Source organism: Pimephales promelas, chromosome 2, assembly GCF_988280905.1.
Source record: "Pimephales promelas chromosome 2, fPimPro1.hap1.1, whole genome shotgun sequence".
In the NCBI taxonomy this organism is placed as follows: Eukaryota; Metazoa; Chordata; class Actinopteri; order Cypriniformes; family Leuciscidae; genus Pimephales; species Pimephales promelas.
Window position 1 is genome coordinate 8,705,279 of NC_142770.1, and position 24,088 is coordinate 8,729,366.

Genomic DNA, 24,088 nt, shown 5'->3' on the forward strand with positions numbered 1-24,088 from the left:
GCCGGTGCTAAATAAGAACGCCAGGGAATGATGGAGCTTTGAAATGACTGCTATTGATTCAGAAGAGGAGGGGGAAGCCCATTTGTTTGCCTGTAAGTGTGGAGGCAATGCAACCGCTGTCTCTCGTGGTGCAAGGGCCGCGCCGATCGATTCCAAAGTTGTCAAAATAAAACTATCAAAAAAAAGAAAAGAAAACGTAATTCAAGTTGGGAAGACAAGGATTTTAGCTGCACTGCCATTGACCGGTGAGGTCAGGAGACCATGAAATAAGTTTTGGCAGGGATATATAGTCACGTCACTCAAGATAGGTGGTGAATTTAATCTTAGTTTGGGTGATTAAGTGAAATTCAAGTCGATAATTAAAAATTGGACGTTTCATGGGTGGCTGGTTTTCGATGGGAAGTGTGTACCAACAGTGCAGGGGAGGATGTGTTAATTTATCCTAGTAAATTATTGTGATTTAGTTAAGGATACAGATGCTTAATGATTATGGGTGTGCATGCATTTTATTCCAGTCATAAAAACCCCCCTGATCCACATTATCCGGAAAGCTTTTACAGTACTTATTGCCCTGACTGAAGTTCTAATGCATTATAAATATAATAAATGGCTGGATTATTTATAAGAGCACTCGGATAACTCACCCCTATGTTGTCCTCTTGTCTGAACTGCTTCCAAGCTCTTCCTGTGTCACTGTACAGCAACATGTAACTCGTAACCCAATCAGGGTTCCCGAAACGACCTTGGGTCGCCACAGCTGTGACCTCGACCCTTTCCCGCAGGTCCACCTGTAGCCACCGTAGCCTGTCTGTTCGTTCTGGAGCCCAGCCACCGCCACCTACCACAAAAACACAAGAGTTTCGCCAAATTCTTGATTACTAATAACAAATTAATGGATTTCACCAATGAAACTTCACTGAACAATGGTAAATATAACCACACCTTTAAAGGAGTAGTTCACTTTTGCTGATAATTTACTCACCCCCATGTCATCCAAGATGTCCATGTCTTTCTTTCTTCAGTCGAAAAGAAATTAAGGTTTTTGATGAAAATATTCCAGGAGTTTTCTCCATATAATGCACTTCAATGGTAACAAAAACGGTTCAAGGTCCAAAAGACAGTTTCAGTGCAAACTGCAAACAGTTGAAAGGGCTTTAAATGATTTAAACGAAACAATCACTATTTAAAAAAAAAAAAGTTTAAGTTTTATAAACTCACATGATCGCCTTGCTCTGTTCTGTGTGACTCTCCTGTTCGAACTCATTCATCAAAATGAACGAATCTTTTTCCGAGTCAATTTGTTCATCTCGTTCGTTGAATGAACCAAATGACACGAAAAAAGATTTGTTCATGTTCAACGAGTTTGAACAGGAGAGTCACAAACGCGCATCACAGAACAGAGCAAGGCGAGCATTTGAGCTTATAAAACTTAAACTTTTTTTTTTTTTTTTTTTTAATGAGTGATCGTTTTAGCTTGACAAGACCCTTTGAACAGTTTGCACTGAAACTGTCTTTTGGACCTTGAACTAGAGGTCTTCACAGTGCACCCGAGACCCGTCGGCCCAGGACCCGACCCGGGACCCGTACGGGTTCGGGTCTAAATTTTAAATGATAAGCCGGGTCCGGGTCGGGTCCGAATCTATAACTTCGGGTCCCGGGTCTGTTTAACATTGTGTGTAATACCCGTGCGATCGGAGTGCAATCTCAAGTGCGTGTCATGTTTCTATGGCAACCAGAGCAGAGCTTCCGCCAAACCGCGCTTTACATTTTCTCCAATGTTTATAATAATATAAATGAACCGTCTTGTTTAATCTTAAAGTTTTGGTGGTCAGATTCAGACTCAACGAAGAGCAGAGAGCACAGATATGATCAAGCTGAACAAGCAACAAGCAATCGTTCTTAGTTCAAAAGGGCAAACAGTTAAAGTTATTGGTAACACTTTAGAATACGGTTCCTTCATTAATGAATAACTACACAAGAACTAATGAGTAACACAATATTAACAATCTAGTAACTATTATTAACTAACAAGAAACTCTGATTAACGAACTAGTAAGTAATAGCGCACAAACGAAAGTGGTAGTTCACTATTAAGTAGGGCTGTGCAAAAGTTAATTGCGATTAATCGCATCCAAAATAAAAGTCTGTTTTACATAATATATTTGAGTGTGCTGTATATAATTATTTTGTATATATAAATACCTATGCATGCATGCATATATTTAAGAATTATTTGCTCTTAAATTCTGTATATATATATAAATACATAATCTATATTATATAAATATAAATATTTTATATAGGAATAACACATTTTCTTAAACATATACATGTATGTGTGTGTATTTATATATACAAAATAATTATATACAGCACACACAAATATATATGTAAACACAGACTTTTATTTTGGATGCGATTAATCGCAATTAACTTTTGCACGGCCCTACTATTAAGTAATCAATAACTACTATTTTTTTATATACTTCCCAGAGAACTACTGAAAAAGTTTATTAACAATCTAGTAAAAACTATTAACTAAAAGAAATTCTTATTAACTAATTAGTAAGTAATAGCTCACAGATGAAAGTGTTACTAGATACGTCTGTGGGAATTACTAATTATTTGGATTCGTATTATAAAGTGAAGATCATTGGAACTAACTAGTAATTACTCAAGTGTTACTAAAGACATTTTCTAAAAGTTACTAAAGTTCACCAAAAATCTCAAACGTTTGCTCAAACCATGACTAGATTATGTAGTAACACTTGAGTAATTACTAGTTAGTTCCAATGATCTTCACTTTATAATACGGATCCAAATAATTAGTAATTCCCACAGAAGTATCTAGTAACACTTTCATCTGTGAGCTATTACTTACTAATTCGTTAATAAGAATTTCTTTTAGTTAATAGTAGTTACTAGATTGTTAATAAACTTTTTCAGTAGTTCTCTGGGAAGTATTAAAAAAATAGTAGTTATTGATTACTTAATAGTGAACTACCACTTTCGTCTGTGCGCTATTACTTACTAGTTCGTTGATCAGAGTTTCTTGTTAGTTAATAATAGTTACTAGATTGTTAATATTGTGTTACTCATTAGTTCTTGTGTAGTTATTCATTAACAAAGGAACCGTATTCTAAAGTGTTACCAAGTTATTATGCGAGTTAACTCGAGTCAGAATGTACATGTGCAAGGTTGCGAAACATCAAGTGGACATTTAAAGCTGAAATACTTAGTGGATTAAGCTCGGAATAACAAGAGAAATAACATGGATAAAACTTTCTTGTTGGTGGATTGTAATGCATCACAGTCAGTCAGGTAACGTGAGACGGCGGCTACTAAAATGATGTAAGACAAAACGTTTTATTTTTCGCAATAATATGTGACAATCGGGTTTGTGTCTTTCTGACGGGTTCGGGTCCAGTTTTCAAATAATAGACGGGTCCAGGTCTGATCCGGGGCAGTACATTTATGACATTTCTCGGGTCTGCACGGGTCCGGGTCCAACTTTTAAAATATATACAGGTTCGGGTCGGTTCGGTGTAGCACATTACGGGTCTCTTCCGGTTCGGGCATGAATTTTTGGACCCGTTATGACCTCTACCTTGAACCGTTTGGTTACCAGTAAAGTGATTTATATGGGGAAAAATGCTGGAATGTTTTCATCAAAAACCTTAATTTCTTGACATCTTGGATGACATTGGGGATGAGTAAATTATCAGCAAACGTTTTTTTTTTAAAAAGTGAACTACTCTTTTAACTAAATATTTATTTTGCTACACATAAAAAAAGCTATATTTTGCTCAATTACATTTCTTGATACTAAATGACTAGTTGTGAATATACTGCATTCGAATCAGTTTACTTGAAGTGAACTCAAAGAACTATTAAAAAACAAGAACTGTTAAAAGCTATTGATGGCTAATATGAACAGCCAAAAGGTGGGTTTACTATATTTCACACCATAAATATCACACCATAAGTCTTTTGTGATAACACCTTTAATTAACCAACTCATTAAAGAAACCCAACATTCTAATTGAAATGATTCACTAAAACGATTCCCAACACGAAAAATAAATCTAGAATAGCATGTTTTTATATCAGATCGCTCATGCACAAGACATCATTAAAAAGCAATGCAACATTGTCAATCTGCAATGCTATTTATAAGAAAAGCTAGCATGCTACTGATTAAACGACTGTACATCTACAGCCAGGCTAGAGAAAAATGCTCAATAAAAAAAAAAATGCATAGCCTTTTTTGGCTAGTTTCGTAGTTAATTGGAAAACATTCCTTCATTAACAAAAACTTTTAATTAAAGGCAAAACGGTATTTGAAGCATTTCACAGCCAGCCTTAACTTCAGACAAGCCTGCCAAGTGAGCTTCTTTTAAACCTGTCTGTTCACACTAATTAGCTCAGTGAATCTAACTTATATTGGCAATGCATCTATAAAACGGCTGAGCAAATATAGTGTACAAACCCAGTGCTAGTCTTATGCTAACACAACCACACCAAGCCACAGAGGTGCGTGTCACACGGGGGTCCCTGTCACTGTCAGGCAGTAATTTACTGTTTGGTCTGCTTTTGACCTGTAAGTAAACTGAATTACAATCGACTCGACTCTAAAAGGCTGGGTATTGCTTCTCTGTCACAAGTCGTATTGGATATGTATATCTGCTGTGTCATATCAAACGCTAACAGAGTTTCATGTTCTGAATGCAACGGACTCCCGCATTAGCTAGACCTACGCTTGTAAACTGTCTTTACATGGTCTAGCCATGGTTTTTGACCAGCAAGTACTGTTCTTTGAAACACCTTAGAGTACCATGTAAATACCACGGTATACAAACACTAAGAATTAGGCAAAAAGCATCCACACCCAGTAAGCAAAAACACAATCATCAATCAGAAAGAAGAAAATGAATAGACATTTAATAGAAACCTCAATAGGGTAATAACTAGGGTTGGGTATCGTTTGAATTTGAACGATTCTGATTCCGATTCCTTGTTTCGATTCCGGTTCCTGACGATTCTCGATTCTTTTAAGAGGCAGGGTCAAAAAAGTTTAACTAACCTTGCTAACCAACGGTCTTTCTGAAGGAAATACTCCTTCTGTAAAAATACTCCTTTTGTCACAAATTTTGCATTTTGCCGAGATTTCGTTATTTTTAGAAAAGTGAAGCCACACTTTGGATCGCCGACGTAAGGTACTCATGTTCGACTCGCGCGGTTATGCCAACACTTCCGGTAGATGCTTCTTCATTGGTGTTGTTCAGCGGTTTCTTCTTCCGCTCGGCGGACTGTGAATATCGAAACTAGGAATCGAAATTTTAACTTTTGAACGATTCCGGGAAAAACGAAAAGTTAGTCCCGGTTCCAATCGATACTCGATTCTCGATACCCAACCCTAGTAATAACCACATATTTTCACATTTTTATTGCGGGATTACTCACCATCTCTTCTGTTGAGTTTGGCGAAATATGGTGACTGACTGTCGGAGGAAGATGATGAGCTCTGGAATGATGTGGGAGGAAGAGCAGAGACCAGTGGCCCATTGCAGTGATCTAGAACATCAGGAAACACATATTACCAAATCTGTTTGTGAATGACTCAATTTTGTTTGGAAATGCCCAGTTTTCATAAACCAATTTGCTCCCAATGGATAACAAATCAAGTCCTATCTTTTATTGTTTCCCCAATTCAGTTTCGCTCAAAAACCTGTCAACCCACAGACATAAAATGGCTTGTGAATGTTGCAAAATTGTTTACACCCTCAACCTAGGCTGAAGATACCAGTTAATGGACTAGAAAAAAGAAGTCTGCAGTATTCATTCATCCAGTCAAAAAAGGGACTTTCAGCATCCAGTCCCCAGGTTAACGTGCGAAGCAAGATAATGACAAGAAAGAATGAGCAGAAAGGAGAGAGAGTGAGAAATCTGACAACGGCTCTCATTTCAATGTTTGAGAAAGCCGCACTGATTTCTCAGCTAATTAACCTTTCAAACGCTTCCTGAATGAGCCTGACATCAAATACCATCACTCACAGAATTGCAAATGTATTCCAGACTGGGCAAAAAGGTGAGACGGGGAGATGAGAGGGAGAAAGAGATAGATAAAGAGACATGAAATAGTGAGTATGTGGGTAAGGTCGTAGGAAGGAGAGAGGATGGTGGCTAGATTTGGCCCTGTCTCCTCTCTTACAGCGGCTTCGAGAGGCAGAGATACTCGAGCAAACGAGTCAAAAAGAATCGTCCTCTTGTGGCTCAACGGTATATTTAGCTCTGTAAGAAACATCCCTAATAAATAGGCAACCTCCGAAGCAGGTTTCCTCCAGATGCAGCCATTTAAAAACCCGCCCCGTGATGCATATTTCAACAGGGAGTCTCTTTTTTATCTTTTCCACTGTAAGCGTTTGTAACGTGGGCAAATTGAGCAAGTGATGTTTCTGAAACTCATAAATATGAATGATAGGAATGACTGACAGGGGATTTCTCATATCCTTGCGGTGACGTTCATGTGGAGGATATCGCTAGCATTGCGTCCACCAGCGGAAAGAGACCCGATTAGATTTTTTTTCTTGTGCCGAAGGGAAGTGAGATTGACCTAGCACCTGATCCTCTGATGGTACAAGAGATGGGAATTGATACAGCACAACTATAACCCTGAAGCTTCATTCCTTGAGATGTTTGACGGACAGGAATGGGTATGACCCTTTTGAGGGGGTCCAAGCAGGATTTCTGAAAACACAACCGAATCATACTCTGGTCAATGTTGCAGCAATCTTTTAAGTGTTCTCAACTTTCGGTCGGATGCCAGGATGTAATTTTCAGAGTGTTTCTCCTTCTACAACCTTGTGATACGCTGTTCCCTTGAAGCAACCCGATTCACTGCTCTTACGAAACATCAAATCTATTTCTTAATGGTGTCTATGTTAGAGCTGCGGTAACTTTTGGTTGCATTTCAAAGCATCCATTGACCCTTGAACTACTACTTTTACTACATTCAATGCACAATGCCATTTGAAGCCAATGGATCCACAGCATTTGCTTTTGCAAACTCCAGTAAGTAACTCTATTGGATATCAACAAATTTTATTCAAAAACTGCAATGTTTCAACAATTTAAGTTTTAACAATTTGTTAAGTTGAGGGAGTTGAATTAAATTTGTGGATACCAGGAGATTGCCAGAGAATGCTGTGCATCTATAAGTTCCAAATGGAATTGAAGCAGTGCAATGCAAATTGCAATGCGAAAGTGAACAGAAGTTGCTACAACATACTGGGAGTCCTGTACTGAGCACCAAGTGTCCTGTACTCAACTTGGATTTGCAATCTTTTTCAACAGTTTATTCATGAAAACAGTCAAGACAAGCAGATGGCCAAGATTGGAACCAGTGCTGTATCTCTTATTTGAGCATTGTTCAATGTGTCTTGAGCATGAATGCCAATTGCTTGGTCATGGCTCCAAAAAAGGAATACTGTTGAAGTTTATTACATGAACTGCTTTGTAACAGATTTATTCATCCTTCAAATGCTTCCCAGAGGTAAAAAAATAAAATAAAAATAAAATACTGCTGAGATTTTGTTCTTGCATAGCTTGCATTTTCCCTAAAAGATCTTCATCTTGGAAGTTGGGGCAAGATATTAAAATGGATAGTTCACCAAAAAAAAAATGTCGTTCCAAACCTGTTAGACTTTCATTCATTTTCAGAACACAAATAAAGATCTTTTTGATTGAATCTGAGATCTTTCTGTCCCTCCATTGACAGCTACGCAACTGACACTATAACTAGGGTTGGGTATCGTTTGAATTTGAACGATTCTGATTCCGATTCCGATTCCTTGTTTCGATTCCGGTTCCTAACGATTCTCGATTTCGATTCTTTTAAGAGGCAGGGTCAAAAAAGTTTAGCTAACCTTGTTAACCAACGGTCTTTCTGAAGGAAATACTCCTTCTGTCACAAATACTTGTCACAAATTTTGCATTTTGCCGAGATTTCGTTAATTTTTAGAAAAGTGAAGCCACACTTTGGACCGCCGACGTAAGCTACTCATGTTCGACTCGCGCGGTTATGCCAACACTTCCGATAGACGCTTCTTCGTTGGTGTTGTCCAGCGGTTTCTTCTTCCGCTCGGCGGACTGTGAATATCGAAACTAGAAATTGAAATTTTAACTTTTGAACGATTCCAGGAAAAACGAAAAGTTAGTCCCAGTTCCAATCGATACTCGATTCTCGATACCCAACCCTAACTATGACGCTTCAGAAAGTCCATAAAGAGATCGTAAAACTAATCCATATGAATTGAGCGGTTTAGTCCAAATTGTGACTCGATCACTTAATTTGATGAACAGATTTAATTTAGGGGAAATTTAATTTAGGGGAACTTCTCTTGCGCAAGTTCAAACGTGCTGCGTAACACGAGAATGAACCTCATTGGTTCTTGCTGAAGCTCAAATTTGCTGCGTAATAGTTTTACGATCTCTTTATGTAATAATTTTTGTTCTGAAGATGAACAAAAGTCTTAAGGGAGTAATTAATTTACTTTTTTGGATGAACTATCCCTTTAAATAAAAGCCTCCTTAGCTCTCCATTTAATATAATTTTTGCTTAGGAAAAACGTTTGAGAAATTAATGAGGAGTTTGCCAAAAAATCATGCCTATTTTGATTCTTTTATGTTTGAATTTATGCCAATCATCAGAATGCCAAAAATAATTTATTCTAATCAAATACAATGACCTGATTGCTGCATACATAATTCGGTTAATCATGCTAATATTAATCTGAGTTTAGCTTAGCAATTAGTATAAATGAAGTGTACTCACGTATGCAGGTAATTAAAAAAACTCTTTAACGAATCAAGAACAGTGCTCACTTTTTCTAAATAGCAATTCATGACAAGAACGAAGGCCAAGGGATGTTAGCGCACACTCAGGGCTGCTTGTTGAACTGTAAAAAACATTGGTTTTCCTGTATTTGACAAACACACTACGCATAATTGTTTTTACAGGGATCAGACGGATGCTCGGCATGAATGCGAAGACAGGGTTGGAAGGGTGGGGGAGATTAAATTTTTATGTTTACCTTGGAAATTCTCCTAGTCAGCACTGCCAGCTCTACTGACATATGCATGCTGCGAAATTAATGTTTATGGGAGGAAAACAACTCAGCAGCACTGGCATTAGCTTGGCGGATAGGTCGGCTAATTCGCCGTTTTGCTTGCTAGACAGTCGAACGGTGTCAAACGTTAGCATTATGAGAAAGGAGTGGCTGTTGTTAAGAAATGTTCGCAAACAGAGATGAGCTCTCCGAATCATAAAAAAACATCCTATAGACATCACTAACTCAGTTCTCTATGGTTCCCCATTTAAGACTGAAAGCTTTTAAGCAAATGCAGTATGGAAAAACACGTATGAGGCTGTTAACAGAGGCAAGAATCCAAGAAATAGCAAAGAGCTGCGCTCCCCCCGCTTCCCCCTCCTGCGCAGTATTCATACGCTTTATTAGATGTAAAAGCACCCCTGTGCAAACCCAGCACGACAGTCCATTTTGCCTGACCCCAGCTGCTTTTAAGAGTCCGCACCTTTAATGGAATCCCTGGATGTCCCAGTGCATCTGCGCTGTGACAGAACATGTGATTTCTAATGCAGTTTTAAAGAAGCTTTTCCCACATTGAATTGAGTCTGGTGCCTCCAACAAACTTTTCCAATGGAGGCATAAAGGGTGGGGGGAGTGGTTAGAAGAAGTGCAACAGAAAACACCTGGACATCTGTGAATGGACACCTACATCCTGTAGAAAGTGTGAAACACTCATTTAAATCCTGTTGGAGAGTTTACACGCTCTCAGAGTGTCCCAGATTTCTTTGTACACAGAACACAATCCGTCCTCTGTGGATTAAAGCTTTCGTCTTCTTCTTTTTTTAACCTAAACTTGTAGTCAAACACTAGTTAGTACAGCTTAACATTAAAAAGAAGACCAATGCACAACCTTGATCATTTTTATGTTTACAAAAAGTGCCACTTGACTTTTTAACAGAACACTTTAGAAGCAAAAAAAGCCAGCGATTTTAAAGAGCCCCTATCATAGCATTTGAAATGTTCCTATTTTTGTTTTTGGAGTTCCCAAAAACAGTTTAACATGCATGCAAGGATAAAAAACACTTTATTTGTCTTATAATATGCATTTATTTTTAACTGATTTGCTCACCGACTCCCAAATGATTCGTACAACGACTCATTTTTCCAAACCACTCCTTTGCGTGACGCTAATCGGCGGTGATTGGTCAGATGACAGACCCAGTCAGTTATTGTTTGTTAGCATAACGCATACACACATTGATAAAGCACTGCAGTACTACAAGACGCTCTATTCTTTATGACAACTCCAATAACAGCGACAAACATTTCACATATTTAAAAAAAAATGACATTGGAGACATAGAAGCTGCGCTGAGTGTAACTTACTGCCTCGCAACAAAACCGTTCAAAACCCATAAAAGCAACAATTATTAATAATACTTACAGATTGTGATTCGAAGGAGGAAGCTGATCCATATACACTGGGTAAGTAAGTTACTGAGCCATCCTTCAGGAACAACCGCTTGCGAATCCACATTTGAATTCATTTATGTTTTTGAACGATTCGTAATTAAAATGATGAGAACACAATCGGGCTATACTGTTGTGGTATCGTTGCAAATATGAAGTCCGATTCTTCACATGCTCGTCCCTGGTAAATGAAAACAAAGTGGCTAAACTATCTTTGCATTGTAGAACACAGCGTCTTCTCGACATGACGCTATGATGAAGTATTTGAATGTGTAGACTTCAAGTTTACACTTCCATCTGCGTGCGGCCAGTATGTATCTACGTCACTACGAACCAGCTAATGACTCGTTTCAAAAACAATACATTTCATAGACTCAGAGTCGACTCTCACTTGTGAAAGACAATAACTTTATATACGGTGCACTTTCAGATATAAATCTTTGCAGGATGTTTTCATTCCCTTAGAGCTATATTCAACACCATATGAACAGTCATTTTCACAAATCCATGATAGGGGCTCTTTAAGCAGCAAATTCGTTAAATGACAGAAATAAAGAAATAAAAGTTTACTAGACGATAACAAATGACTTTAGTAGTGCATAAATTGCCAAATCTAGCTTTAAACGATTCAAACCCAAGATACTAACCTGGAGAACCTATAAAAAAAAAAATCTCCAAAGGACCATATAGCCAACTCAAAACACCTATCAAATGAAAAATAGGCTCTAAAAGGATCATTCTAATACCCCTCTTCTTGCTATCTGATGCTGAATTACCCATTCCCAACACGTTTAAGTAGTTTAAGAATTGCCGGATCATTCCTGAGCCTCGTTAGAAGAATTTAATCTTGCATGTGAAGATAAAACCCAAACCAACATCTGTGTAGATTAAGCAACGAGAGGACTCTGTCTTGTTTGTGTCATTTTTGATTGTCATAAAGGCGCCACGGCTATTCAAGCACACACACATATATATAAAAAAAAAACATACTCGGTTACCTAACCTCTGTTCTCTCTATGCTACGGGTAAAGTAATCTTTTCTTGAGATCTGAAGCCAAACATCCTTAATTTTATATTTATTGTCAACGCAGTGTAGTGGACAGCAGACCATAGTAGACATAGTAGAGTTAGTGTGCTCATTGGCTGTTCTGCGGCAAATGCAGGAGCCTATCGGTGAGCCCAGCGTGACATCTACGCGTCACAACCCGCCAAAGTGGGAGTGGCCAACATATATAAAAGAAGGGCTCAACAGGCTGAACTCTGGTTTTCATAGACTAAAGCGAATAAGCTCGTAGCACGAGCTTGGCAGGTTACTGTACGTTCACACCGCCGCCGACTTGAGTTTCCGAAGCGGCCGGAAGTCATTCATTTTCAATGGAAGCTGGCTTCTCTCGGCTGCCAGGAGCTGTCAAATTCCTCGGCGTCGCGTTTTGGGCGTTTTGAGCGTCAATCAGAAAGTTGAAAGAAGCTGCTATGACGCGGTTCAGCGGCAAGCAGCGGCAAACGCCAGCAACCAATCAGAATAAAGACGTCCTTCACTCTGGCTGATTCCGAAGAAACATACGATGTGAACTTTCGTTCCTACCTAAAGGTATTAGTTCCTTTATTTCAACTATTTAGTACTTTATTTCAACTATTCACTTCCTTCTCCATGGGCCTGTAGTCAGTTAACGTAGTGTGATTGCGTAGAGCTACGTCACACGTAGGCTCACTATTGGCTGACGCTGGTCATGTGTGTGATGCGTGTGACGTACTATAACAGAAGCTTACGCTATTAAACTAGTAACCTGACTCAAAGCAGAGGGAAAAATAAACGATTAGTTAAAATAAAGTTGTTATTTTTGTTGTTTTTGCGCACAAAAAGTGTTCTCGTCGTTAGATAAACTTAAGATTGAGGCCAGCAAGTCATTCCCTCAAGAAGCCTATGGACTACAGTAGTATACAGGAGTGATCTTAATATCTTAAATATCTTAATTTGTGTTCTGAAGATGAACGAAGGTCTTACGGGGTTGGAACAACATGAGGGTGAGTAAATACTGACAGAATTTTCATTTTTGGGTGAACTAACCCTTTAAGCAATACTCGTTCCGTCTTCTAAAGAGAACAGAGGTGACATTAGAACCTCTCGTAACAGAATCTTCATTCCTTCCTTCCTTTTTTATCTTCATTAATTTACTTGTTTTCCTTGTTTCATTTCTTCCTGTCTGTTTTTCTTACATCTATTTTATTGGTCCATCTCTTCCTTCCTTCACACTAGTTCCTTTGCACTTGTCTTCCTTCTGTCTTACCTTTAGGGTTGGGTATCGAGAATCGAGTATCGATTGGAACCGGGACTAACTTTTCGTTTTTCCCGGAATCGTTCAAAAGTTAAAATTTCAATTCCTAGTTTCGATATTCACAGTCCGCCAAGCGGAAGAAGAAACCGCTGAACAACACCAACGAAGAAGCGTCTACCGGAAGTATTGGCATAACCGCGCGAGTCGAACATGAGTAGCTTACGTCGGCGGTCCAAAGTGTGGCTTCACTTTTCTAAAAATTAACGAAATCTCGGCAAAATGCAAAATTTGTGACAAGTATTTGTGACAGGAGTATTTCCTTCAGAAAGACCGTTGGTTAGCAAGGTTAGCTAAACTTTTTTTACCCTGCCTCTTAAAAGAATCGAAATCGAGAATCGTTAGGAACCGGAATCGAAACAAGGAATCGGAATCAGAATCGTTCAAATTCAAACGATACCCAACCCTACTTACCTTTACTATTTTCTCCTTCCTATTTATTCCTACCTTTACTCTCATCTTCCATCCTTAGATCCTGGGTCATCCAAATGGAGAAAACACTAATGGTAATAATAACTACAAAAACACTTCAATAAACAAAATAAAATGATTAAAAAAAAACATTATTTACCATCCTTCTTTTACAACAGCAATTTACATGCAGCCATGTCCCACTTACAGCACACCTCAGACCTCTGCACCATATCGCGCAGCATTTGGGGTAATTAAAATGTCTCGGGCCACATTTTTGCCCCCCTCTTCAAGCTTGGCATTTAGCGCTGACCTGATTTCACTAGCGGTTGCCCATGACAGCGAGGGCTGATGTAATAGAGGAAAATGAAAGAGAGGCTATTATTTAAACCTGACAGCGACACAGAGAGACTCTTCACTTCCATTGTGACACTCCACGCTCACCTCGGCAGGTGGAACACAACACAAAGAGAGGAGCCTGGCTAATTTACCGTCAGCCATTTAACTGCGCATTCGATAGCAAGATGAGGACATTACAGTACATCATGGAATATGAATGGATTATTGGGAGATTTAAACATAAAATCTCAATGAAGTCATTTTTTCGACACCCTCATGTTGTATGGCAATCTATATGTCCTTTCTGTGTAAACAGTGATAGAATTACAGAGTGTAAGGCAGTTTTGTTGGAGAAAACAAGCCAATCGTCACACGTACGTTGTTTTTAAGAGTTTACGCTGAGATTTGAATCAGATCTTGATTGATTTGGAGTCAACGCAGAGACGTTTGAATGAAGTTCACGCTGAGTGGTTGTACATGTATTGATTGACACTTCTGACATTCAATGCAAGAAAAAGCAACACTTTCCTTGAATAACAACTTAGGTCTGCTGAACATCACTCAGAGCTTTTCAATGACCTCAGTTGTCTGTCTGAATCATACAGATGGACCACTTTAATGACGCTTTTTTGAGCACCACTGTCCATTGTTGTTGCAGAACATCCTGAGCATTCGGCTTAATATCTCTTTTTGAGTTTCAAAGACAAAAATTCCAAACATGTTTCAAACCGTGTTGAAGTTGCAACATCACTGACACAATGTTCCATTACGATAGTGAGTAAAACAGATATAATGATATAATACTATCTCGGTCCATTATTCCACCATCCTGAGTCAGACAGGTAGATGATCTGCTCTGTGGGAATGATTGGGACATTTTTGCAGAACAAAGTTATAATAGCGCTAACATTGTAGATGCATACACAATTTTTGGAAAATGAACCACTGAATTTGAATAATTGTCACTGAGATGAGATTTTAATGTTTGGTTCAGGGTCTTGATCATTTTAATCAAGAAAATATGAGTGGTAGATAATAATAATAATAATAATAATAAATATTTTTTATCATTATACACACACAATAAAATAAAAAGAAATAAATTACAATCTATACTCTATTTATACAATACATACATACATATTTTTTTTATCCAGACCTAACAATAATAATAATTAATGACAATAATAACAAACATGGTTATATACATTAAAATACAACACCTGTTTTAATGTCAAAATGCAAAAATATTGTGTTTTTATTTTTTATATTATTTTTATTTTTATATCAGATCTATTTATATTAATAAGAAATATAGATTATTATACAACAATTTTTTTAATTTTAAAAATATTCTGTTACATTATTTTTTATAGTATAATATATATTTGTTACAATAATATTAAATGGTTATAATTAATAATAATCATAATAAATAGTTATAAACAATAATAATTTGTTATATACATAAACATGACATTTATTACAGAATACAAATAAATTACAGTCTGCATGTACACAAACTATACATTACTCGTTTTAATTTCACATTTTTTAAGTTTTTTATATTGCATTATTTTTAATATAATTATAAAAATAACAGCAATAATGATGACGATAATGATGATAATAATAATAATATGAATAATACATGTTTTATACACTTTATCAAAAAATTCAATTAAAAAGTTCTAATAAATGACAATTTATTTACAGAATTTAAACAATGAATGCTATACAATACTCATTTTGAAATGTTATAAAAAGTATTATATGATGTAAACATTATTTATCACTTATTTTCGGTAACACTTTAATTTTAGTGTCCTTGGTACATATCTTATTTTCATTTTAAACTGCACATTTGAAAGCAACTTGCACATTAGGACAATGTCCTAGACTGGGGGGTTTACACAAGGATCTGGAATTACGACAAGTTTAAAGCGTTAATATTTGAACAGCTGAGACTACTTAGTACGTGGCCAGATATAGCTCAGGGTTTTTCATTGTTGCTGTTTTTCCCCTTTGGTTAACACAGCAGACTAGGAGAAAACAAACTTATCAAGGCCTCCGATTAGTTATTGACTCAAGTAAACAGCAATACACAACTGTGACTCGGGACGCCATCAAAGCTATTGAGATGGCTTTACAAAACCTTGATCAGAGCGGGGAACGTCTCCGGCGCTGTGCCACAAAGAGAGTGGGATGCCGGCAGAACTTCCTGGTATATATGTGAAACGCCATTAGCGGCTTGTTTAGAGTTTGTTGTGCTTTGGATGATATCTACGAAGTTGGGGAGCATATGTTTGGCAGACTAAACACCCACTGAAACGCATCTCATTAAGGAAAGATACATTAAAGAAGCGTGTTTCTCAAGGTACTGTCGGCAGTGAACATCAGTTGAGTTCAGGTTTGTTATTACCGGTTTTTATGTTGATGGATTAGACCTGTCAGTCATCTTCGTACGGTTCTCTGGGCAGACAGCTAGTTGTGCTATGCATTCTGTGAGAACATGTTAAAAAAAACAAGGAAGCTTTTTCTTTGCATGAGTTTATTGGGTTTATATATGTTTTTTTCTTCTTTCAGGAGATGACAATGGTAACTTTTTATCTATGTCCATAATTTTTAGTCTTAGAACCACCCACTTAGACAGGAAACAGCATCTGATTGACCTATAAAAAGCGACCAATCACAGTTCATTTTGTTTTTACGTGCCCTCAACCTTATATGAAATTGATTTTCCAAAATACACTGAAAAGTCTGTCTGTACTGAGTTTGTGTTTTACTTAATTTACTTTTACAAGCAATTTCTGAATGGAAACGGTTTCAGTTTCACAAATAATTACAAAGAAACGGCAAATAACACATTCAATTAAATGTGAAATTTTGAAGTAAAAAGACTGAAGTAAGACTTAAATTCTGTAAAGACAGTAAATTTCTCATTTTTAAAATAAAAACTTAAAAAATATTCATTGAATATTCATATTCAAATTCGTGCAAATAGACGATTAGCGAATGGGAAGTCGTCAGGAAGTCACACTGTGCCAACCAATCAGATCTCAGTTTTATTTACACAAAAAAAAGTTCACATGCAAAATATCCATCGGAAATTTGTGTACTTTTATTTTTTTTATTATATTTTTACTTTTAAGTTCTGTAAATTGCGAATTTTAAATACAAACTTAAATATATATATATATATATATATATATTCACACAATTTGACATGCAAATATACGATTATTATCGAATGAAGCTTAATACAAACAGAATTTTGCATGCTTTGGGAAGTGACACTATGGAAGGTTGTTTCCACCACTGAATAAATAATAATAAATGTGACTTTTTATCTCACAATTGCGAGATATGATGTCAGAATTGTGAGAAATAAAGTCACAATTCGGAGAAATAAAGTCGCAATTGCGAGATATAAAGTCGCAATTATGAGAAATAAAGTCGCAATTGCAAGAAAAAAAAGACAGAATTGAGACTTTTTATCTGACAATTCTAACTTTTTTTCCTCACAATTGTTTACATCTCGCACAAGTGTACAAGTTTACATCTCGCAATTCTGACATCTTTGTTCAGAATTGTGACTTTATATCTCGCAATAAAAAGACTAACCTTTTTCCCCTCAGAATTTAGACTTTATATCAAACATTTCTGACTTTATAACACGCAATTCAACTTTATATCAATCAATTCTGACTTTATATCTCACAATTCTAACAACACGCAATTGCGACTTTATATCACGCAATTCTGACTTTATATCTCGCAATTCTGACTTTATATCTCGCAATTCTGACTTTATATCTCGCAATTCTGACTTTATATCTCACAATTCTGACTTTATAACTCGCAATTGCGACTTTATTTCTCGCAATAAAGTCAGAATTGCGAGATGTAAACTCGGAATTCTGAGAAAAAGGTTCAGAATTGTGAGAAAGTCGCAGTTACCTTTTTCATTTTTCATTCTGTGGCGGAAACAAGCTTCCATATGACACTGCGTCAAACAATCAGATCTAAGTTTTAGATTACTCAACCAAGATTGCGATCGTTTTTATCCAAAATGCATTAGTGAATGGACGGTGTTCATGGAAAGGATGTTACTCCAGGAATATGTCCCACAGACCTGGGAAAAATTCATGCTGATAATCTGCTTCAGCGGAAACAGAATTTTCCCCAAATTTTAAAGCAGTTAGTTTATCAAGATGGATTTTGCACCATTGAAATCTGAAGCAGAACTTGTTCATATAGTGTATATCTTGTTATTTCTGTAGTACCAGTAGCCTTCATGTACTGCTTCAAACCTTAGGGGGCCCCAGTAGAGGAATTCAAACTTGATTACTTATCTTTTGATTAATGGTTCGGATTTTCCTATGGAATTTACCGCTTATTAAAAACCAAGACCGGCTAAGAATCTTTTCCTTTTTTCCTTCATCTTCTCCTCATTTTCTGCCTTATTTTTTTTTTCAACCCACGCATCTTTCAGAATAGATTTTCTGGCATTTATAAAGCGTCTTAAAATACCCAATGGCGCTGTCGTGATAAACACTCACCGGCAGTGAAAATCAGACAGAGGTACACAGGCTAAAGGCCATTTGCGATTTTGTAGTTGGGTTGGGTGTTTGCCTTTAACTTCTAAGGTCAGGCTTTCACAACGGCTATGGATCCGCCTCTTGTTTGGGGCCGAAATTACAGCTGACACATGTGCTGACAAGATTGAGGCAATTATTGAGTTAGACAATGATCTACTGTACAGTGCAAACGCTGCGGTTTTCTTTCCTAGACAAGGGGAGAGAGACTTTGGGAGGCCAGGAGAAACGCCCGATCGGTCTGTGAACCGGATAGTTTTCATTCTTTATCATAAGTTAAAACATCTAAACACAATGAACACATGTGAATTTGTCCTTCAGAGTAGTTCACTCACAAACCCCCCAAAAAACCTCACGCTGTATGAATAAAACAGAACAATAATGTCAAGCATATGCACTGTCAAAAATTAAATGATCAGAGGTTTCCGAACAAGCCATTGACAGCAACGTCATTGCAAATTTCAAGGCCCAGAAAGGTAGTAAAGACATCATTAAAATAGTCCATGTGACTACAGTGGTTCAACTTTAACGTTATAAATCGGCTAGAATACTTTTTGTGTGCAATATCACACAATATTATATCTCGCAATTCTGACTTTATATCTCGCAATTCTGACTATCACGCAATTCTGACTTTATATCTCACAATTGTGACTTTATATCTCGCAATTCTGACTTTATATCTCGCAATTCTGACTTTATAACTCGCAATTGTGACTTTATATCTCGCAATTCTGAGAAATAAACAGTCCCTCCAGAAAAACGCGATTATGCGATCGCTGAATTCAATGCAAAATCAGCCAAAGTCCGCATATTTATGCGGGGGCCGCATTTTTTCAAATACGCCTCACTTTCGCCGCATAAATTGCCGATTTCCGTGCAAAATATGCGGGGTTTGCATAATTTCATAATCCTCGCATTTTCGTTGCAAAAAAAAGTCACATGTATCTTAGCAGAAAGTTGAAAAATGTTGCGTTTGCTTCACATAAGAGCAGCCATTTCCCCCTGTTTCCATAGGAACGTTATGAAGTGACGCAATTACGCGACGCCAGACAGACTCACGGAGGCGATTGACATCTCACAAATCGAACTCGTATAACTGTCTGTCGAACGTTCTACTGTCACATCGTTACTTAATAAACAACATAAGATAAAAGTAGTAGCATCAAACAGAAATTACCCGCACACATGGGGTGTTCGACAGTTCAACAGGGAGCGCGCAGCTCTTAAAGGGGCCACACCTTATTTACACTCTTACAGTCTGAAATAAAACAAGATGAGAAATTAAATATTCCCAGCACTTTCTATGATGTAGTATGCTTGTTTATCAAAGGAAGTAATAAGAAATGACTCTTATATTAACAGGATGTTGGGGGAATCACTTTTTTTCTCTTTTTCATCAAACCGCAATTTTTGCAAGTTCCCTCAATTTTTGTAAATTCCAGCAATTTCATCGCATAAAATTGCATAAATATCCCACATATTCCATCGCATTTTTAAAGAAAACTGGCCGCATAATCAATCAATTTTTGCCCGCAACAATCACAAAAAAAAACTCCGTGTTTTTCTGGAAGGACTGAATACTATTATGGTAAATGTTAAATATAAATCGCAAATTTTTTCACAAATTTTTGGAAATTACCACCACAAAATCAGTCATTTTGATCGCAAAAATCACAAAAAGAAATCGTGAAATCCTGGAGGGACTGAATAAAGTCAGAATTGTGAGATGTAAACGTGCAATTGTGAGGAAAAAAAAGTCTGAATTGCGAGATAGTCGCAATTACCTTTTTTATTTTTCATTCTGTTTCATTCAACAGGCTTCCATATGACACTGCGTCAACCAATCAGATTTAAGTTTTAGAACCGAGATTGCAATAGTTTTTATGCAAAATGCATTAGTGAATGGATGGTGTTCATGGAAAAGATGTTACTCCGGGAATATGTCCCACAGAGCTTGAAATAATTTACGCTGATAATCTGGTTCAGCGGAAACAGAATTTTCCTAAATTTTAAAGCAATTAGTTTATCAAGATGGAATGAAATGCAAAAATGCAATGACGTAGCCGTCTATGGCTCTTGGATTTCATCAAAAAGATCTTCATTTGTGTTTCAAAGATGAATGACGAGTAATTAATGACAGATATAATTTTTGGGGGTGAACTATCCATTTAATGCAGTTAATGAGTCGCTAATCCCTTTACTTTTTCATGGGGAAAGTAATTAAATTACAAGTAATGCATTCAACACAACGTTGTTGACATCAAATATAGGGAATCAAAATCTCAATATAATTTTGGCACAAATTCATCAAGGACAAACCGGGTTATACAAGAGTAAAAATTGTTTATGCACCATCGTTTTCATCCAAAACGTCAATATTTGAACATAACCACATATTGGGTCCTGAAGCACAAACCACAACTTCACAACCTCTTTACATTAACGATTTAAGAGCACAATAAGGTCCCAGCTGATTTTACAGAGTCTGGACCTTCCAGATCAGGTAATTAAAAGGAGTAATTGACTTTTTCGGCTGAACGCTGTCAGGCATGTTCGATCAAAGCGGAGAGGAAATCTAGGCCACCAACTACAGACTCTCAAAGACACTTTCCCCTCATTACATTTCATAAACTGTAATGTTGCCACCTCACAAGAATACATATCTCCAAATCTTACAAATAACACTGTAAATAAAGTATACAGAGGCGTTGATATTTTCGGTGCCGGTTTCTAGGCCCTGTTCCAGTTCTCCATTTCATTACGAGACTCACTTTTATCTATTTGCAATCTGTTGTGTGAAGAGTTTGTTAATTATAATCTGCGCAACCTAATGGGTTATGAGAACGGCACGGTTAGTGCAGTTATTAATATCAGCAAACTGCTCGTGTTTAAACCACAGATGGTTTCGTGCCTGCGATGTCCTGCAGCCTTCTGTTATATCCTTAATCTATCATTATTATCTAACACTAATATTTATTTGGCCAGAAAAAGCACTATGCCGCAAACATGAAGCCATTTCCAGTCAAGGTTGACACGCTTTTGAGTTTTTGAGTTTGTAGATGCTACAATCAGACAGTCAAACAACAATAAAATCGAAGTTGATATCAAAAAATAAAGAGCAGTTTGATGTCTTAAAATTTAAATCATCCTGAATGACGCAAATCAAATGGTTTTAATCAAATAATCATTACATAAATAGGCAATGTGATTATATTTACATATATATATAACAAGTTAGTTAATAATTATATACATTTATAATATTAAATTTATAATACCAGTCGCAGTCGTTATCCACAAACAAGGCCTGGATTGCAACCTGCCAAGTTCTTTATGGATGTTATGTTTAGACTCATATGCAAATGAACCGTTAGGGATTTGCATATTCATGTTGGACAACCACAAGTGCAACACTAGAGTCTGAGGTAACAAATCTTCCTCAGAGAGTAATGTAAATCTCAATTCGACGGATATATATGACTCATATTTACAAGCGTGGAAAGAAGTTTTGCCAAGTGTCGCTCTGCCTGCTGTATTTTTATTTCTTTGGTTGGTTTGCCAGCCTTTCTTAAATCACATGGATCCATCAACCAAAAGAGAATGTGCTTTCGGCTATTCAGATTATAGCTACAATTATCCCCAAGCCATTTAGTCCTAGAGCTAAACTTTTCTCTCAAGTAATGTCCTCCTACGAATTACATAAATCATCATGAGTGCCACTGATGGTATGTGTAAGGCCCTTGAATACGGCACTATGATTCATTTGATGTCAATGGCATTCCAGGTTAGATCTATACGGGAAAACAGCGCCACCTAGAGGTCGCATCTCACTCCAAAGTAGACCACATAAGAAGAAGTCTATCTGTATTTAGATTTTACTCATCGATACATAATTGATTTACTAAATAACTTATTTATAGTTCCTCAGTCGTTTAATTGCATACAGGTAAATCACCTTAATGCATGTAATTGCTTTTTGGATTTCTCAAAAGTCAAAACCAAAGAGTGGAACAAGTCCTGACTGTTGCTGTTTCTCCCTGACTGCCCTCATTAGTTCAGTGGCAGCATCTTAAACATGCATTTAATTCAACACGAATACCGAAATAACATTCATACTGAACAAAATCATTAACAAATAATAAATATATACGATCACCATTATGATAGCCATAAACGCTTCCAAAAGTAGAACCTATAGAGAGTTTTGTGCCTCCAATGTGAAACTATTAATATAACAAAAAAATAAAAACTACTGTTATTAATGTTATATAAAAACTACAAAAGAGTAGCCTACTAATAAGCTACAACGTTACTGTTATACACGCATCAGATCCTGAAAACAACATATATATATATATATATATATATACACATTACAACTATATATGCACACAAAAAATTTAATAGTTAGCATGTAATACTATATATATTATTAAACAATATCTATTTTTTAAAACATTTAACAAGTAAAACACACACACACTTACATTAGCATATATATATATATATATATATATATATATATATATATATATATATATATATATATATATATATATATATATATATATATATATATTATGTATTTATTAATAAAGATAATGTATGTAAATATACTCACAGTTATTCGCTGCCAGCGTGGCTCGTAGCGCGCACAGGAGCGCGAACGCGTGGAGACTCAGCGCGTGCATGACCATCATCTCTCCAAAAGCACAATAACGCTTATCCAAGTTGCACTATATTCCCAGGCAGTGTAAAATAGCTCCAAAAAAACAGAAGAAGAAGAAGAAAAAAAAAAGAAAAGCCAGTTCGGATCCCGTTCGGGATCGGGTCCAGCGGCTCTTCGGCTAGTCTGTCCTGTGATGAGTCGCATGAGACACTCCCCCCATAGTTCCTCTTAAAGACATACGTTAGGCTCTTCCCACGAGACTCTAGGTACACGAAGTTTTTTTTTTAGCGGGTTTGCCTTGATATCTTCAGATCCGAGTCATATTCCGAACGGTACATGTCCAGCAGAAGTCAAGAAGATAGTGAGGTCGGAAAGAGACTTGGTGCGTTTTGAAGCGCAGACACAGAGTGGAGAGGTTGTGTGCTGTAAGCCGAATGATACGATCTGTGGAAAGCAGTTGAGTTTCGAGAGAGAGAGAGAGAGAGAGAGAGAGAGAGAGAGGGGTGGGTTGTAGCTGATTTCAGTACCACATATGTGGACAGCGCTCCTGACGCGCCCCAGTTCTTACACGACGCGTTTTAACGCAACATCTGTCTGTTTGTTTGACTTTTTTGCGGTATGCGTCTCAAATCTCTATAATATTATAACATTTCAAAATAAACAGATTAAATTTGTTTTAAAATCTACACATTATTCTTAAACTTTGTAAAATAATATCAAGTAGGTATCAAGTCGGACGGTGGTTGTTTTTCCTAACATGATATGTGAATTGATGAATATAGAATTATACAGAATACGGAAAGATAATTTTGTCTGAATGAGAATAAAATTGCTATTTATATTTTTATATTTGTTCATAATCGACTTTTGGGGAGGAAGAGTGGCCCCTTTTTTTCTATGAGAAAAATCGGAGAACTTTCAGTAAAGGTTTGAATTTCTTCTGCTTTTAATCTCAATTTTGTCTTGGAGAAACAGTCGAGATGTTACAACTAGGGCAAGCTATCTAGTGACCAAAAGGACTGCTCACAATCAAGTGTCCCGTTTACACCGAGAATAATAACTAAAGATGAGCACATTAACGTCCTCTTAATCATGGTTCCATATTGGCATTTGTTGTTTCATGAATAATCTTCAACTTTCATGGAACCTTTCCATTGGACACAAAGTTATTTATAGAAA

The 24,088-nt window shown here is 36.8% G+C and overlaps 1 protein-coding gene across 1 annotated transcript in view; it reads right to left on the bottom strand.

Moving 5' to 3' along the window:
- cntnap5b (contactin associated protein family member 5b) overlaps positions 1-24,088 on the bottom strand; it is an 83,495-nt gene that overhangs the window by 53,622 nt on the left and 5,785 nt on the right. Inside the window, exons 2-4 of the mRNA XM_089134480.1 lie at positions 22,862-23,353; positions 5,464-5,574; positions 645-838 (exon numbers count right to left, since the gene is read on the bottom strand). Of these exons, the coding sequence (XP_088990606.1) occupies positions 645-838; positions 5,464-5,574; positions 22,862-22,940 (384 nt within the window). The 5' untranslated portion in view covers positions 22,941-23,353. The remainder of the gene's footprint in view (positions 1-644; positions 839-5,463; positions 5,575-22,861; positions 23,354-24,088) is intronic.